Source organism: Sturnira hondurensis, unplaced genomic scaffold, assembly GCF_014824575.4.
Source record: "Sturnira hondurensis isolate 20B ecotype Veracruz unplaced genomic scaffold, ASM1482457v3 Scaffold0010128, whole genome shotgun sequence".
NCBI lineage: Eukaryota > Metazoa > Chordata > Mammalia > Chiroptera > Phyllostomidae > Sturnira > Sturnira hondurensis.
This window is the reverse complement of record NW_028082759.1, coordinates 9,268,555-9,285,878: the sequence shown is the minus strand read 5'-3', so window position 1 is coordinate 9,285,878 and position 17,324 is coordinate 9,268,555. Positions and strand designations below refer to the sequence as shown.

The 17,324-nt window shown below is 40.1% G+C and overlaps 1 protein-coding gene across 1 annotated transcript in view; it reads right to left on the bottom strand.

Annotated features, from left to right (window-relative positions):
• The window catches only part of RNF175 (ring finger protein 175), a 30,013-nt gene extending 13,545 nt beyond the window's left edge, over positions 1–16,468 (bottom strand). Inside the window, 2 exon segments of the mRNA XM_037058363.1 lie at positions 2,308–2,465; positions 16,240–16,468. Coding sequence (XP_036914258.1) covers positions 2,308–2,465; positions 16,240–16,410 — 329 coding nt within the window. The 5' untranslated portion in view covers positions 16,411–16,468.
• Between the last annotated feature and the right edge of the window lie 856 nt (positions 16,469–17,324).

Sequence of the window (17,324 nt, the reverse complement as noted above, 5' to 3'; positions counted from 1 at the left end):
CCTTTTTAGATGCAGGGTTTCTCTGTGCAAAGTGGTTTGTTGGTTGTTGTAATTAGGCCACAGCACACTCTCTCCTTGGCTTGATTCTGGGCTTTGCCGCTTCCTACATGTGGGACCCTGGCCAACCTACTCAGCATTCCTTCCTGTGATGGCTCATTTCTAATGGGTGGATGATAACACCAGCTTCTAAAATAGTTCTGAAGACTGTCTGAGATCATGTATTGATGTTTAACAGACATGGCACATTAAATTCTCAATATGTCATATTACTGTTATAGATGTGTTAGATTTTCCGAATGTCACCTCCAAATCTTCCTTCTTATGGGGGGTACAGGTTCCTAGAGCCCAGAACCCCCTTGCCAACCCGATTGCAGGTAAGCCAGAAAAGAAATTGTGGTCATGCTTCAGAGCAGTGTCCACAAAGGAAAGGTTGGCCTGGGGTTAGAATGGATGTGATGAGGCCCAGTTCTTTGTGGCTGTGTGTGGCCTATTTCTTAGCATAAACATTGCTCTATGGACAACCCGACTGTAGTAGAGAGGAAACGCACTTCTCTTTAACTGCTACGCTGTCCCTTAGCTGGGGCTTGGTGCACTCTGGGGGGAGGAACAGCTGGTTTTTACACTACGTTGGTGCCGGAGACCACACTCCTCTCGGGTTTGCCTTCTGCACCGTGCACATTGGCTGGACCAGATTTTTCAGCTTGTAATGAAATCCTCCACTTCCAAATGGAAAATTGTGAGATGTGACTTACTTTTAATATAGTAATTAAGCAAAGATCTATAAAGATCTTTAGGGACACTGCCTCTTATCGATATGAGTTTCTTTATCCTTACTGCTTTTCTAGAAGAAAAGGGATCCTAATTAGCCTCATCCATTGTTTCTCTTGAAATGACAGCTGGCTCTGCTTAAAATGAGAGTGGAGTGTCTTGGCTGTCAGACTACTGCAGGGCTGAGAGATGTGCAGGCAGGAAGAAGCTGAGGTGGGTGCACTGTGGGCATGAGAAGCAGAGGGCTCGGGACCCCGGTCACCTGAGATGTATGAGCCATGGGTCTAAGGAGGCAGCATTTGGGGTATTTCCCATAGAGAAATTTGTTGCATTGAATGAGCAGATATGCGCAGAAGGACCGTGTTCAGCTAGGGTAATTCATTCTACAGAGAAAAAGTGAACTGTTTTCATTGAAATACAATGTAGATTCTATGCAGGGGATGAAAAGAAGTACATTTCAATTCATCCAAAACTTAGATCACTTCACAAGTCTTACAGAACTTACATTGTGGGAGGAGGAGGGAGGGTACCAGCTGTCTGTCTGCTGATGGGGAAACGAGGCCCTATGAAGGCTGCAACCTAAACCGGCCAAGTGTCGATGGTCTAACACGACCAAAAACGCTTCCCAAAGTGGGATGAAGCTACGGTACTCATAAGCCTGAGTTCATTTGAATTCATTTACTTGAATTTCAATCCTTATCATTACATTTATCAATCTGATTTCCTTCATTGTATATTTTTTCCTCTCCATATTAAAAGGACAAGTTGGCTTCATCGCTGCCACTTCTTCAGACAAAAACAAACATCTGAATGGCTACGTAATCATAAAATAATTCACAGTTGTTTATGATTTATTCTCCAACACAGATCAAAATTTGGCGTTTTCTTATTTGACATTTTTTATTAAACACTTTACAGATTTTTTTTAAAAAAAAATCCCATTTTGATTTTATTTGGATTTGGATTCAGACCTTATCTAAAGAACAAGGACAGTGAGGGCAATTGTGGGCACAGTATAAGCACTTTGGAAAGATTTGCAAATGATATAATGGAATTATGTAAATATTAAGAGGCTGATATGGTCATTAAGATGATCAATGGAATATTAAAACCTCATTTGTTATGAGAGTAATAAGTTGTCAGTGTCTTACGGTTTATCATATATATATATACCCCATGCATGGTGGTTAGAAATGCAGACTTCTAACTCTTGCCCTACTATAGAATGTGCGTGACACATTCCAGGGGAATCAGACAAAATGCTGTATTAAAAATAGACATGCAAATAGTGCTCTAGAAACTTAATAGTTTCACTTCTCTTTCTCTGAGCCTTCACTAGCTAATGTCTAAAGTAATACAGTTTACAGGCATGTCTGAATCACCATTAAATAATGATGGTGAGCCAACAGCAGTTTAGCAAATCTCCAAATAGTTCTGTCGCTGAAGACATCCTCCTCCCCCACCCAGGAAAATGGAAATTAGCTCTTCTTTTTAGTGTTTACAATGAAGGGGATGGCAGAGTGGAGACGAAGGGGGTACCTACCAGGGCGTTCTCCCGGAGGGGGCTTTCCGGTGGCTCTGAAGAGGATGTAACCGGTAATGACTGAGAACATCCCCCACATGGACAGAAACCACCACCAGTAAAGTTTTATTGTGAAATACAAAGGGACAACCCACATCGGCAACAGGGTCACCAGCTGTTAGAGAAATGAACAGAAAGTCTCTTTCTGTGACTGAGGGCCCAGAATGGCACGTGCGCTATTAAATGATTCGCAGCTACTCTGGGGGAATCGCCTTGCCCGTGCTGTCGGGCTGGCTCATCACACTCAGCTGACTCATCACTCAACTGCAAACTGTTCTGAACGCTCACAGTTCTGGAGCGGATGGACACAATTATCTGAAAATTCGAATGGGAAATAATCCAAACTCTCCAGCAGCCTCTGACACCTGCTTTCTTTTGGATACTTCAGATGAAAGCAACTTTAGACATCAAGGGCTGTGATTTGGGACCCATGAGCCTCCTTCTGGTTGTAAAATAGGAGAAAACTGTCTGCCCTGCCTACCTGTGCTGAGGTGGGCATAGCGGCTGGGAACACACTCTGCAAGGAGTCCAATGGGGAGCTCAGGGGCTGCTATTACCGTGCTGCATGTGAGCGAATGGGGAGGAAGTGGTGTCAGGGGAGGAAGTGGTGTCAGAGCAGCTTCTGGGGCCACTTCCGTCTGTGGTCCCCGGGCACCTGCAGGATTAAGCCCTGAATCCTGACTCTGGGGTTACCTCAGGCCTGACTACTAGATTTGCTTCTTGGCTTTCCTCTTTGGTTTCTGGTACCTTCTCCTGGCAACCCTAATGTGGATCAGACCATTTCCTCTTCTCTGTGTGTGTAACCCCACGTGGCCTGGATCAGTGACCTGAATCCAAGCAGCTTTTGGACGACTCTGCAAGCTGGCCGGCCTCGGTCCCACATGGAGGAGAGGAGGCTGCGGTGATGGGCTGTGGGCACATGACTTGTCAGGGTACCACAGTGACTGACACTCCTGCTCTTTAGGTTGGGCCTAATCCCAGCTGTTTGCTGGCCTAATCCCAGCTGTTTGCTGATAGGTTTAACAATAGCAGTAATCTCTGGGCATTCATGTTTCATCTCATCTAGGCTGACCACTTATTTGTTCATCACCAGTGTGAGAGGGGAATGGCAAGGAGGGTTTGTCTCAGGTGCAGACTTTGGTAGTTCCCCTTGGCAATGCTCTGTTGAGGAGGATTCTAATAGACCCAGTCTTGGTTTTGTGGTAGAGTATCATGATTGATTAATTATGTCTGCCAGTGATGTAGAAATAGTTGTTGAGCTATGCTTGTCATTTGAGTATAAAAAAGATTGGTGTTATTTATTTGTTTCCTTTACTCTCCTCATATTTGTGATAAAAGGAGATGGCTTTAAAAAAGAATATGTGGATGTATTTTGGGGTCTTTTAATAAGATTTGGTTATAACAGTCTAAAGGTCATTAACCAAAATTATTTGATAAGACTTGAAGATGTAAATGAAGAAGGCAAAGTCATAGCCATTCTTCCATCTGTGTCAAATAAGAAGACATTTCCCAGACTTTTCATTCTCTTTTTATTGCTTTATTGGTTTTTATTGCTTTGCTGCTATATATCACCTGGATCTGAAGTCTTAGAATTGCTCTAAATCTTTCAGAGAACAGTACACAGTTGTTATTATACATATGCATTTGAACAAAAACATGTACGGAGCAAATCTGAAGTAACTATCTAAAGATATAATGTTCTATAACCTGCTTTTTGTTTTTGAACTCCAGGAAGTACTTCCAGGGTACAGATTCTTTATTCTTGCCTGAATTAGCCAGATAATTGCTTTAATTTTCACCCTACTTTGATCAAAGCTAATGAATGGGATTGCACCTTTATTATGAAATTGCTATATATGGATATAGATATAAACAGATATAGATATCCAAATAGGAACAACAGGATTTTCTTAAGGAAGCAAAATAGTTTTCACAAGGTCCAGAAAGCACAGGCGTGCAAACCAAGACGAGGTTTGCTCCCTCTGACATTCAACACTAGCATTTGGACCATCCACTGTTGATGCTAAAAGTGTGTGTTTCCTTAAAGATCTCATCAGCATTTTGGTCACTCATTTTCTTTTTGCTTATAATGGTGATAGTTATCTATAATATATTATAGGCTTTGAATTTTTTTTAGTTCACTACTTCTGATATCAGAGAAGGAAATGGATACGAACCCCACCTATCATTTGCATTTCTCATCTTTCTATTTTAAGAATTTGATTCACCTTTTTATTTCCCCCATACACATGCTGAAATTTTTTAAAAAATAAAAATTAAGAACCGGTTTGTTTTAATTCACTGCAACTACCGTGCTCCTATATTTTATACTTCAGGTTTTAAGTCAAACTTTACAAGAGTAATCCACTTCCTCAGATTGGTGAAGTCACAATCTATGATAGTTTGGAGTGACGATTGGACTATATATTTATAAAGCTAGTTCTTTCCCTGTGGATTTATACATACAACCTATTTCTAGAAGATCTCAAATTTCTCTTACTTGGTGCCTGGATTTAATTAACAGAGAATAACAATGTTCAAATGTATAAATATGCTACTTTTAAAAAATAGGCCTTGGAGAATAGAAATAAAAGGAAAGCAAAAAAATTATTATACTGTATTCTATATGCAAATATTTAATTTCTTAATTATCTTTAAGATGTAAACCCAGCACTACATTTTCTCAACATCCAAGGAGAAAGGTCAGCAATTTGCATTATGAATTCAATAACTGTATGGAGAAGTACTTTTGAAATGAGGGCCACATTTCACAGCAATTGAAAAGATTCTTTATCAATTTCCAGAGCAGTTAAAACTTCTCCTTGTTTAAAAGTAACTGCCTCCTATGAAATGTGGGAATGTTGTGCCTCATAAATAAACACATGAAATATGTGAAGTCGAGGTGCATGCAGGCAAGAGAGGAAGCCTGGCAACTGGGACACATTAATAATGCCAGAGGGGTCACCATGTGGGCATGTGCGTATAAAACACATCTGCATGACCGGCCAAGGGCAGCCCTGCATCTGGATCCCATCTCCCACATTCCCCCCACCCTCCATCATGGCAGGAGGAATGTCCTGATGAGTCAGATGCTGCCCACTGGTACCATGTTTTTTTCTTTGACATGCACACAAAGAACCTGAAAAGAATTGCACGTTAAGACAAAACCAAGATGTCTTTTCATTTGTCTATTTGTATAGGATGATGAATGGGTCACGCAACAAGGAAGGAAGGAAGAAAGGAAGGAAAGAAAGGGAGGAAGGTAAGTTCTGTATATATGTGATGCTCATTTCCTTTGCACTGCAAATCCCAAACTACTGTGTTTGCAACCATTTAGACACGTGCCACATTGTGTGGGCGGGGTGGAGGGAGAGCAGGGGCGTGCTAGAGTTAAGCAGAAAATCATCATGTACATAAATGACTCCAAGAAATATTGTGCTATCCGTACAAAGGCAATGAAGGAAAGCGTGGACATAAATTGAAGAAGTAAAATTACCGGAATCCTGGCATATGAAGGATTCTTAGAAATTCACTTGGTCCAGATTGCTATCTTCAAATCAGTTGAGACTGTTGATTTTACTATTTAACTTGTTAAAGGAGACTCTGCAATGTTATGTAAGTATGTATCTGTGCCTTGCCTCATGTTAAAAAGATTTAATAGACCTAATACTTGATTGGTATAGTACTACTATGTTCTAGTGTTTCACAGCTATTCATAGGCAGGAAGTTTGATTTAAATAGAGCAATGTTTCAGTCGATGGCAAGGGATCAGCCAGTGTATTGAGGCAAGTTCACAGTGTGTCTGAAACCCGAATTCTGTGTACGCAGTCATCAGGCTTTCTGATATGAAGGGAAGGGGAAGGATTCTTTTTTGACACCCTCCCCACTTCTCCCTGCAGACATGAAAAGTAGGATACATAAAAGACGGTGGAGAGGGTGTTGCTGAGTAGAATTTTATTTTTAATTAAATGCTGTTAAAAGCATTTGGAAATAATTTAACTTTGAGGCTCTGCCTATGTCTATACCATATCAACACTGTCAGCTGGAAAGAGAAAAATTCAAATATCCAGATGTTCCGTGTATATTATGCTAAAAATATGAGTATTTGAAAACATCCGGACATTTAAGCTGCATCCCAAACAAAATTAGAACTTTCCATTTTCTATCTACTTTCTCTCTGAACTCTTTGGTGTCACTTAGGAGCAGTTAATATTGTATTTTTAAACTTTATTTTCTAAATAGCCTGTTTCTTGTGCTTTATGTACTTACACTCAGCTGCCGTGGTATACATGGCCTCTGTAGACCCCAGAACACAGTCTGTCTCGGTAAATTAAATGATCGCTTCAGAATATAAACCTGTTAAAAGCTGTATCTGAAAATGTTCTCAGCTGTTTGGACTAGTCCCTCACTTTCGATGTGCATGGTCCAACTTATGCATGCAATAATGGGAAAATAATACTTTATGTGTAAGAAAAATACCTTCAGGGTATAAATCAATGTATAAATAATAATTGGTATACAAAGCTGTTCACACATATTATTGTGTGCATTTCCTACTTTTTAAAAAACATCCTCCCTGTGCTTTCTATAAACTCCCACTCCCACCATCTGCCAGGATGTTTTCATCCCAGCATACATATATAGCAGTATCAGAATTGTCAGCCTGTACCCTCGTGGGAAGCAACTTTATTCACTAGAGTACAGTGCCCATGTGCAGTTCCCAGGGCCTTCACCTTACACAGACTCGCCTCATTTCCAAAGGCACCTGGAGCAACACCCTGACCTCCAGTGCCCTTCAGGGAGGCTGTTTCATGCATTTGTAATGCCGTTGGATTCTCTCATCACCATCTGTATTTCTCCTGGGGATCCCCAATCTCCTAAATGATTTTTAGAAGTTTACCTATCTTAAGGTCTACTGCTTGCGCTATACAGTTTATTGGTGCTTGACAAATGCATCGCATCTTGTATCCAAAATTATAGTACTATACAGACCGATTTTATTGCCCTAAAATTACTGTTTCATTTGCTCATCCTCTTTCCCTCCCTGAACCACTGGCAACCATTCCAAACAAAACAAAACAAAACAAAACAAAACGAAACAAAACAAAACAAAACCAACCACCATTTTACTGTCTCCAGTTGTGCATTTCTCAGCATGTTGTATAATTGGGCTCATATAGTATGTGGCCTTTTCATATTGGCTTGTTTTACCAAGGTTCCTCCATATCTTCTCATGGCTCCACAGCTCGTACCTTTTTATTGCCTACTAATACTGCATTGTATGGAGGCGTCACAGCTGGCTTATTCATTCGTATTTTAAAGGACATCTCTTCGTTGCTTCCAGTTTGGGGTGCTATAAATACTTGGGTGCAGCCCTGACAGGTGTGGCTCAGCGGGTTAGGCATTGCCCCACAGAGTGAAAGGTCGCCGGTTAGATTCCTGGTCAGGGCACTTGTCTGGACTGTGGTTCAATCCCTCATTGGGGTGTATATGAGAGGCAAGACGTGTTTCCCCCTCTCTTTTTTCCTTTCCCTCTCTCAAAAAATAAATATTATCTTAAAAAATATTTGGAGGCAGTTTTTTTTTTTGGGTAGATGCAGGCTTTCAATTGAATTGGGTAAATACCTAGTAGCATGGTTTCTGGATCAAAATAAAGACTGTGTTTAGCTTTGTGGGAGGCGGGTAAACCGCCTCCAGATGGTTCTGCCATTGTGCATTCGCATCAGGAGCACCTGCCACTCAGCACTGGTTATCGTCAGTGTTCTTGGTTTTAGCCAATCTAGTAGGAACACATTGTATCTCATTGCTTTACTTTGCAACTTCCTAATGACATGATATGACAGTTTTTTTATGTATGTTACTTTTCAGATTTTTTGCCATTTAACTGAGCTGTTTTCTTATGATTGTGTTTTAAGTATATTTTAGATAACAGTTCTTCGTTCGATATATATTTTACAATTACTCTCTCCTAGTCTGTAGCTCGCCTTTTCATTATCGTAACAGTGTCTTTCACAGCACAGGTTTAAGTTTCAGTAGAATCCAACTTATCAATGTTACATTTTCTTTCTTGGATCACGCTTTTGGTGTTGTATCTAAAAACTTATCACCAAACCCTAGTTCACCTATATATTTTTCCCATGTCATCTTCTCAAAGTTTTATAGTTTTGTATTTTACATGTAGGTCCATGATACATTTTGAGTTAATATTTGTGAAACATGTGGATTCTATGTCTGGGTTCATTTTTTTGCATATGAATGTCCAATTGTTTCAGCGCCATTTACTGAGAACATTATCCTTTCTCCATTGAGTTGCCTTTGCTCCTTCATCGTGGGGCAGTTGACTATACTTGTGTGGGTCTATTTATAGGTTCTCTCTTCTGTTTCATTGATCTATGCATCTTTCCTTTCACCAATATCACATTGTATTGTTTACTATAGCTTCACAGTAAGCATTGAATTTGGATAATGTGAGTTCTCCAATATTGCTCTTCTTTAGTGTTCAGTTTGCAGTCTGGGTCTTGTACCTTTCCATATTCACTGCAGAATCAGTTTGCTGATATCCACGGAATAGCTTGCTGAGATTTTGATTGGGACTGTAGTTGGGAAAAATCGATCTTGACTATATTGAACTTCCCAGTCCACGAACACAGATTATCTTTCTATTTATTTGAGATCTTTTCAGTTTTTTCATATAGATCTTGTGCATATTTTGTCAGATTTATTCCTTAGTACTTCCTTTTGGGGGGTACTATGGTAAACAGTATTGTGTTTTAATTTCAAATTTCAGTTGTTCATTGCTAGTATATAAGGAAGCAACTGACTTCTGTGTACTGACTTTATGTTCACCATCTTGCTATATATAGTCACTTCTTAGTTCCAGGATTTTTGTTGTTGAATTTGCAACATAGGCAAACATGTCACCCATTAACAAAGATGGTTTTATTTCTTCCTTCCCAATCTGTATATCTTTTATTTCCCTCTCCCTCCTTTTTTTGGTCTTATTGTACTAGCTAGGATGTCCATCCAGTACAAGGTTGAATTGGAGCAGTGAGAGGGAATATTCTTGTCTTCTCTCTTATGTTAGGAGGAAAATATCCAGTTAATATTAGCTGTAGGGCATTTTAAAAAGAAATATTCCTTATCAAGTTGAAAAAGTTTCCCTCTATTTTTAGTCTGCTGCAAGTTTTTCTATGAATGGGTGTTAGACCTTGTCAAATGCCTTTTCTCCATCTATTAATAGGATCATATGGTTTTTCTTCTTTAGCCTCTTGATGTGATTGATCACATAAACTGATTTTTGTGTGCTGGACCAATCTTACATACCGAGAATGAAACCTACTTGGTGTAGCCCTGGCTGGTGTAGCTCAGTGGATTGAACATGGGCCTTCGAACTACACGATCGAGGTTCGATTCCCAGTCAGGGCACATGCCTGGGGTGCAGGCCAGTTCCCAGCAGGGGACTCACGGGAGGCAACCATACATTGATATTTCTCTCCCTCTCTCCTTCCCTTCCCCTCTAAAGATAAATAAATAAAATCTTTAAAAAAAAGAAACCTACTTGGTGTAGAATTCTTTTTATACATTGTCTAATTCAATTTGCTACTTTTTAAGAATTTTGCATTGATGTTTATGAGAAATACTGGGTTGTAGTTTCTCTTTCCTGTGATGTCTTCATCTGGCCTTGGCGTCAGTGGGTGTTAGTGTAATGCTGGCCGCAAAGAATGATTTCTGATGTGTTCCCTCTGGTTGTCCTTTCTGAAAGAGATTGTGGAGAGTTGGTACCATGTCTTCCTTAAAAGCAGACCTCACAGTGAAACCCTCGGGGCGTGGTGCTTTCTTCTTTGGAAGGTTATCAATGATTGATTCAAGTTTTAAAAATGGATAGAGGCCTGTAAGATTATCTAGCTCCCCTGTGTGAGTTTTGGTGTCGTTTGTGGCTTACATTGAATTCACCTGTTTTATCTAAGTCATCCAGATTTGTGGGCATAAAGTTGTTTATGGCATTCCTTTATTTTCTTTTTTATGGCCACAGGATCAGTAATGATGAACTCCATTTCTAATATTAGTAATTTGTGTTCTCAATCTTGTTTTTCTTGGTTAGCTGGCTATAGGTTTGTTAAATATATTGGTCTTGTCAAAGAACTGCCTTTTGGTTTCATTGAGTTTCTTATTGATTTCATTTTTAATTTTTATTGATTCTGCCATTATTTTTATTATTTATTTTCTTTTGATGTGTAGTTTAACTTCTTCCTGTAATTTCCTGAGACAGATGTTTAGTTTACTGACTTTAGATATTTTTCTTTTCTAACATATGCTAAAAATTTTCCCCAAGCACTGTTTTTGCTGTATCCCACAAATTTTGATATATTCTATTTTCATTTTCATTTAATTCAAATTATTTTTAGTTTCTTTTGAGTGTTCTTTGACCCATGTGTTATTTAGTATTGTGCTATTTTTTTCTTTTAAATATATATTTTATTGATTATACTATTACAGTTGTCCCATTTCCCCCCCTTCATTCCCCTCCACCCTGCACACCCCCTCCCACCCACATTCCTCCCCTTTAGTTCATGTCCCTGTGTCATAAGTTCTTTAGCTTCTGTATTTCCCATACTATTCTCGCCCTCCTCCTGTCTATTTTCTACCTACCGTCTATGCTACTTATTCTCTGTACCTTTTCCCCCCCCTCCTCCTCCTACTCCCTGTTGCTAATCCTCCATGTGATCTCCATTTCTGTGGTTCTGTTCCTGTTCTAGTTGTTTGCTTAGTGCTTTTGTTTTAGGTGTGGTTGTTAATAACTGTGAGTTTGCTGTCCTTTCACTGTTCATATTTTTATCTTCTTTTTCTTAGGTAAGTCCCTTTAACATTTCATATAATAAGGGCTTGGTGATGATGAACTCCTTGAATTTGACCTCATTTGAGAAGCTCTTTATCTGCCCTTCCATTCTAAATGAAAGCTTTGATGGATAGGGCAATTTGGGATGTAGGTCCATGCCTTTTATGACTTGGAATACTTCTTTCCAGCCCCTTCTTGTCTGTAAGGTCTCTTTTGAGAAATCAGCTGACAGTCTGATGGGTACTCCTTTGTAGGTGACTGTCCCCTTATCTCTTGCTGCTTCTAGGATTCTGTCCTTCATTTAAATCTTGGCTAATGTAATTATGATGTGCTTTGATGTGCTCCTCCTTGGGTCCAACTTCTCTGGGACTCTCTGAGCTTCCTGGACTTCCTGGAAGTCTATTTCCTTTGCCAGATTGGGGAAGTTCTTCATCATTTGTTCAAATAAGTTTGTTCAAAACTTATTGAACTTATTTGTTTAATAAGTTTTTCTTTTTTAAAAAAGATTTTATTTATTTATCTTTAGAGGGGAAGGGAAGGGGGGGAAATATCAATGTATGGTTGCCTCTCATGGGTCCCCTGCTGGGAACTGGCCTGCAACCCAGGTATGTGCTCTGACTGGGAATTGAACCGTGATTCTTTGGTTCTCAGGCCTGCACTCAATCCACTGAGCTGCACCAGCCAGGGCTCATGTGAGTTTTTCACTTGTTGCTCTTTCTCTTCTCCTTCTGGTACCCCTATAATTCAGATATTGGAATGTTTAAAGATGTCCTGAAAGTTCCAAAGCCTCTCCTCATTTTTTTAAACTCTTGTTTTTTCATTTCTGATTAGATGTTTTTTTCTTCCTTCTGGTCCACTTCCTTGATTTGAGTCCCAGTTTCTTTTCCATCACTATTGGTTTCTTGTGCATTTTCCTTCATTTCACTTAGCATAGCCTTCATTTTTTTCATCTAACTTGAGACCAAAATCAACCAGTTCTGTGAGCATCCTGATCAGAAGTGCTTTGTTTTTTTTTTAATTTTAATTTTTATTTAATTCTTGTTCAAGTACAGTTTTCTGTCTTATATTCCCACCCCTGGTCCCTCCCAGTGCTCCCCTCCTCTCTCCCATTTCCGCCCCCCACCTTAATTATTGTCTCTGTGTCCTTTATACTTATTCATGTGAGTCCACCCCCTTCTCCCTTATGATTCTCTCCCCTCTCCCCTCTGGACCCTCTCAGCCTGTTCTGTATTTGAGTGTCATTGGTCATATTTTGCTTGCTTGTTTGTTTTGTTGTTTAGATTCCTGTTAACGGTGATATCATATGGTATTTGTCTTTCACCGCCTGGCTTATTTCGCTCAGCATAATGCTTTCCAGTTCCATCCATGATGTTGCAAAGGGTAGGAGTTCCTTCTTCCTTTCTGCAGCATAGAATTCCATTGTGTAAATGTACCATAGCTTTTTGATCCANTTATATTCCTTGCTCTAGGGGACGTATGAATAAAAATATTGCTGCGTGAAATATCTGAGATTTTCCTGCCAATGTTCTCCTCTAGGGCTTTAATGGTTTCATGGCTTATATTTAAGTCTTTTATCCACCTTGAATTAATTTTGGTGTATGGTGTAAGTTTGTGTTCGAGTTTCATTTTTTTGCACGTAGCTGTCCAGTTCTCCCAACACCATTTGTTGAAAAGGATATCTTTACTCCATTTTATGTTATTGCCCCCTTTGTCAAATATTAATTGACTGTAGAGAGTTGGGTTTATTTCTGGGCTCTCTGTTCTATTCCATTGGTCTATGTGCCTATTTTTATGCCAGTACCAGGCTGTTTTGATTACAGTGGCCTTGTAATACAGTTTGATATCAGGTATTGTGATCCCTCCTACTTTGTCCTTCTTTCTCAAAATTGCGGCTGGTATTCGGGGTCGTTTCTGGTTCCATATAAATTTTTGAAGTGTTTGTTCTATGTGTGTGAAATATGCCATTGGTACTTTAATAGGTATTGCATTGATACTGTAAATTGCTTTGGGTAGTATGGACATTTTGATGTTGTTAATTCTTCCAATCCATGAACACGGTATATGTTTCCATTTGTTTGTGTCTTCCTTGATTTCTTTCTCCAGTGTTGTGTAGTTTTCTGCATACAGGTCTTTAACCTCCTTGGTTAGGTTTATTCCCAGATATTTTATTTTTGTTTTTGCTATATCGAATGGGAGTTTTTTCTTGATTTCTGCTTCTTCTGTTTCATTGTTGGTATACAAAAATGCCTTTGATTTCTGGATATTCACTTTGTATCCTGCTGTTTTGCCAAATTCATTTATTATTTCGAGCAGTATTGTTTTTTGGTAGAGGTTATAGGATTTTCCATGTACACTATCATGCCATCTGCAAACAATGCCAGTTTTGTTACCTCCTTTCCGATTTGGATGCCTTTTATTTCCTTTTCTTGTCTGATCACTGTGGCTAGAACTTCTAATACTATATTGAATAGAAATGGTGATAGTGGGCAACCTTGTCTTGTTCCTGATCTTAGTGGAAAAGATTTTAGTTTTCGCCCATTGAGTATGATGTTGGCTGTAGGTCTTTCATATATGGCCTTTGTTATATTGAGGAATGCTCCCTCTATTCCCACTTTGCTGAGTACCTTTATCATAAATGGGTGTTGTACCTTATCAAAAGCTTTTTCCGCATCTATTGATGTGACCATGTGGTTTTTGTCTTTGCTTTTGTTTATGTGGTGTATTACATTTACTGATTTGCGGATATTGAACCATCCTTGCATCCCTGGGATGAATCCCACTTGGTCATGGTTTATGATCTTTTTGATGTATAGTATTGTATTATTTAATGTCCATATATTTTGGGATTTTTTTCAGCTTTCAGGTATTGATTTCAGTTTAATTTTTGTGGTCTGACAGTGTACACCTGACTCTTCAACAGCACAGGGGGTTGGGGCACCATCCCTCACCCCCCACCCGAAAATCTGGATGTAACTGACATTGGCCCTCTCTCCAAAAAAAGTGTGCTCCCAGCCTCAGACTGCAGATACTCCTTTCAGTCCACAATTGTTTGAGTCCACAGATACAAAACTTGGGGACATGGAGGACTGACTATATTTACTGAAAAAAATCTGCACATAAGTGGACCAGTGCAGTACAAACCTGTTTGTTCAAGGGTCAACTGTATTTGACACGATTTCTACTCTTTCAAATTTGTTTTGGTGTGTTTTATGGCCTCTGATGTGGTCTATATTGGCGAATGTTTCATGTGAGCTTGAGAAGCCTGTGTACTCTGTTGTTGTTGGGTGAATTACTCTGTAAAAGTCAACTGGAATCAGTTGATTGATGGTGCGTTCAGGCCAACTATATCCTTACAGTTTTCTGCCTGCTGGATGTATCAACTACTGCAAGAGAATGTTGAAATCTCCAAATAGAATGGTGGATTTGTCCATTTCTCCTCACAGTTCACCAGTTTGCCTCATATAGTTTGATCTTCCATTGTTAGGGACATTTCATTAAGCATTGCTATGTGTATTTGAATAACTGATCCCTTTGGCGTTATGGAATGCCCCTCTTTACGCCTGATAATTGCCCTTGTTCTGAAGTCTGCTTCGTCTGAAATTAATACAGCTTCACCCGGCTTTCTTTTAATTAGTGTTCGCAGGACATATTTTCCTCCAAACCTTTGCTTTTAACATAGCAGTATTTTTATATTGCCAATAAGTTTCTCCTGAAATGTTCACTTTTCTATTTCGCAGATAAGAATGTATCTTAAACTATGGTTGAGATACACTTAAGGATCTTTTTTTAATATGAGAGTATAATTAATGAGGTTTAATTCTAGTCTCCTTCATTAAAAAAGTTGCAGTACAGGGGGTGTTTGTTTTCACTAAGAAGATAACAGTGATACAGTGGCAAGTTGATGCATTCACTTCAAAGACAAACAAAACAAGATTCCTTCCTCCTTCTAAGTAGAATGTACAAAATTGCCTAAACCTAATTGTTATTCAGAACTGAAAAGAATTCCCTTAGATCCTGTGCTACACAGAAAATGATTTTTATGATGGGTCAAAGGAGAATAAAATACTGTCTGAGCCAGCACGTCACATGTCGTCTCAAGTCTCCTTACCAATGACCAGCCTGGGACCCAGACCCACGCAGAGTGGTGAGTGAGGACCTTCTGCCTGGGTAGTGTTTCTCCATGGAGGCCACACTCAAGTCTGGTTGATAACCATTGATTATCAAAATGCGGCTCCAGGACCATCTGGAAACTTGGTAGACATGCAAATTATTTATTGGGCACCTGTTGAAGCAGAAACTCCGGGGGTGGGATCTGCAAATCTGACTTAAGAAGCCCTGCAGGTGATGCTGATACGCCCTAAGACCTGAGAACCACTGCCCTCAACAGTGCAAATGCAAGGCCTCAGGCCCAGCAATGCCCAGCGGATGCCCCTGAGGCCGGGAGGGGGCAATGTTCTAGTGGACATGCTCGGGTGAGATTGTTCTGTGAAAATGCCCCACATGGAAAGTGGCTGAGTTCAGGGCAATGTTTGCATCAGTACTCTCCCATGGCCATGCACCCCACCAGTACCACCACAGTGCATTGCCAATGGAACGAAGTTAGATGGCTTCAACCCGTTGTTTCTGGCTTCCCTGATTCTCTCCTGGGCCATTGGCAGAAGTTGTTGATGCACAAAAGGAAAACTGGTTTACTTAAACCAGGACTTCTCAACCTGGACGCCATGGACGTTTTTGCCGTGAGGAGCTGTCCTGTGCATGCTGAGTGGCATCCCTGGCCTCCAGATGCCAGCAGCAACCCCCCCTCCCTCCTCTCCCCCCACTAAGGAGGGTAAAAAACTGTTCTCAGATGTTGCCAAATGTCTCCTGGGGCCAAAACTGCACCCAGTGGAGAATCACTGACCTCAACAAACCATTTTCTTCAAAGTGGTAACAAAAAAAGAAAGAAAGAAAGAAAGAAAGAAAGAAAGAAAGAAAGAAAGAAAGAAAGAAAGAAAGAAAAGGAGGATGTGGCAGGAAGAGGAGCAGGCTTGCCGCAGACACCAGGGCGACTTACCTTGTAGGACCGGCCATGACTCTGTCTCCACTGCACCAGCACAATCTGGGTGACGATCAGCGTGGAGAAGAAAATCAAGATCATCTCCACGTGCATGGACTCATGGCCCCGGTGCATCTTGTACATCCTCTCCTGTTGCAGGCTGGAACCAGCAAAGGGGGTTTTGCACATTTAGCAGGAAAACATAGGCTGGGCTCATAGGAAGCAACTGGGGATTCCAAAGGTAAGGGTTTTTAAGCTTTGACTGTGAAGTTTTCCGTCCTTCCCCCAGGCTTGGGGGGAAGGCCGTGGAAAGGGGGAGGCTGAGTTTATTAGCCAAACCAATTCTTCTCAGCCCTCGGCTTCTCCATGTGGTTTTGACCTCAGCCTTGTCCTTTCAAGTAAAGTTATGGGGAAATGAATAAATAGATAAACAAATCACTGATGGGTCCTGGAAAACCTGGGCTCCAGTCCTTGATTGGCCAGTTTATCGCCATGTGGCCCTCTGAAAATCACTGACGGTTTCTGAGCCTCAGTTTCCTCATTTGCAAATTTAAAGTAATGATTCTCCTGTACCTCTGCGAAGCACATATGCTATTTTATTTGCCCCTAATAGTAATAGTAATAGTAGTAATAATAATAATAGTAATTAGATTGAATCACACAAAATCATTTTTGAAAGCCAAAAATTTTCAAATATTGGTAATTTCAAAGAATTTCTAATATTCTCAAGTAAAAGGATACCCTGCTGATGGTGCCTAGGGAAGGAATGTCGCCCATGGAGCTACAGAAAACTCCTCAGTGAGTTGTATAAATTGTCTTCATTGTAACCACAAAGAAGATGCTTGAGTATTATCTTAGATAGGCACACGCGTGCAGATGATGGCTGAATGTTCAGGTTTTTAGTTGGACTTTGGTTTTGCGCAATGTTAGAAGAAACCACAAAGATGGTGTCATGTTGCTCCTCTTCCTATAGGAGAAGTGGCTTTAAAGAAAGCTATTTGACCTTGGCTGTAAGCAAAAATCAAGGGGGAACTTTTAAAATGGTAGTGCTTAAACTGTACCCTACATCAATTAAATGAATTAAGTGATCAATTCAGTGCCCT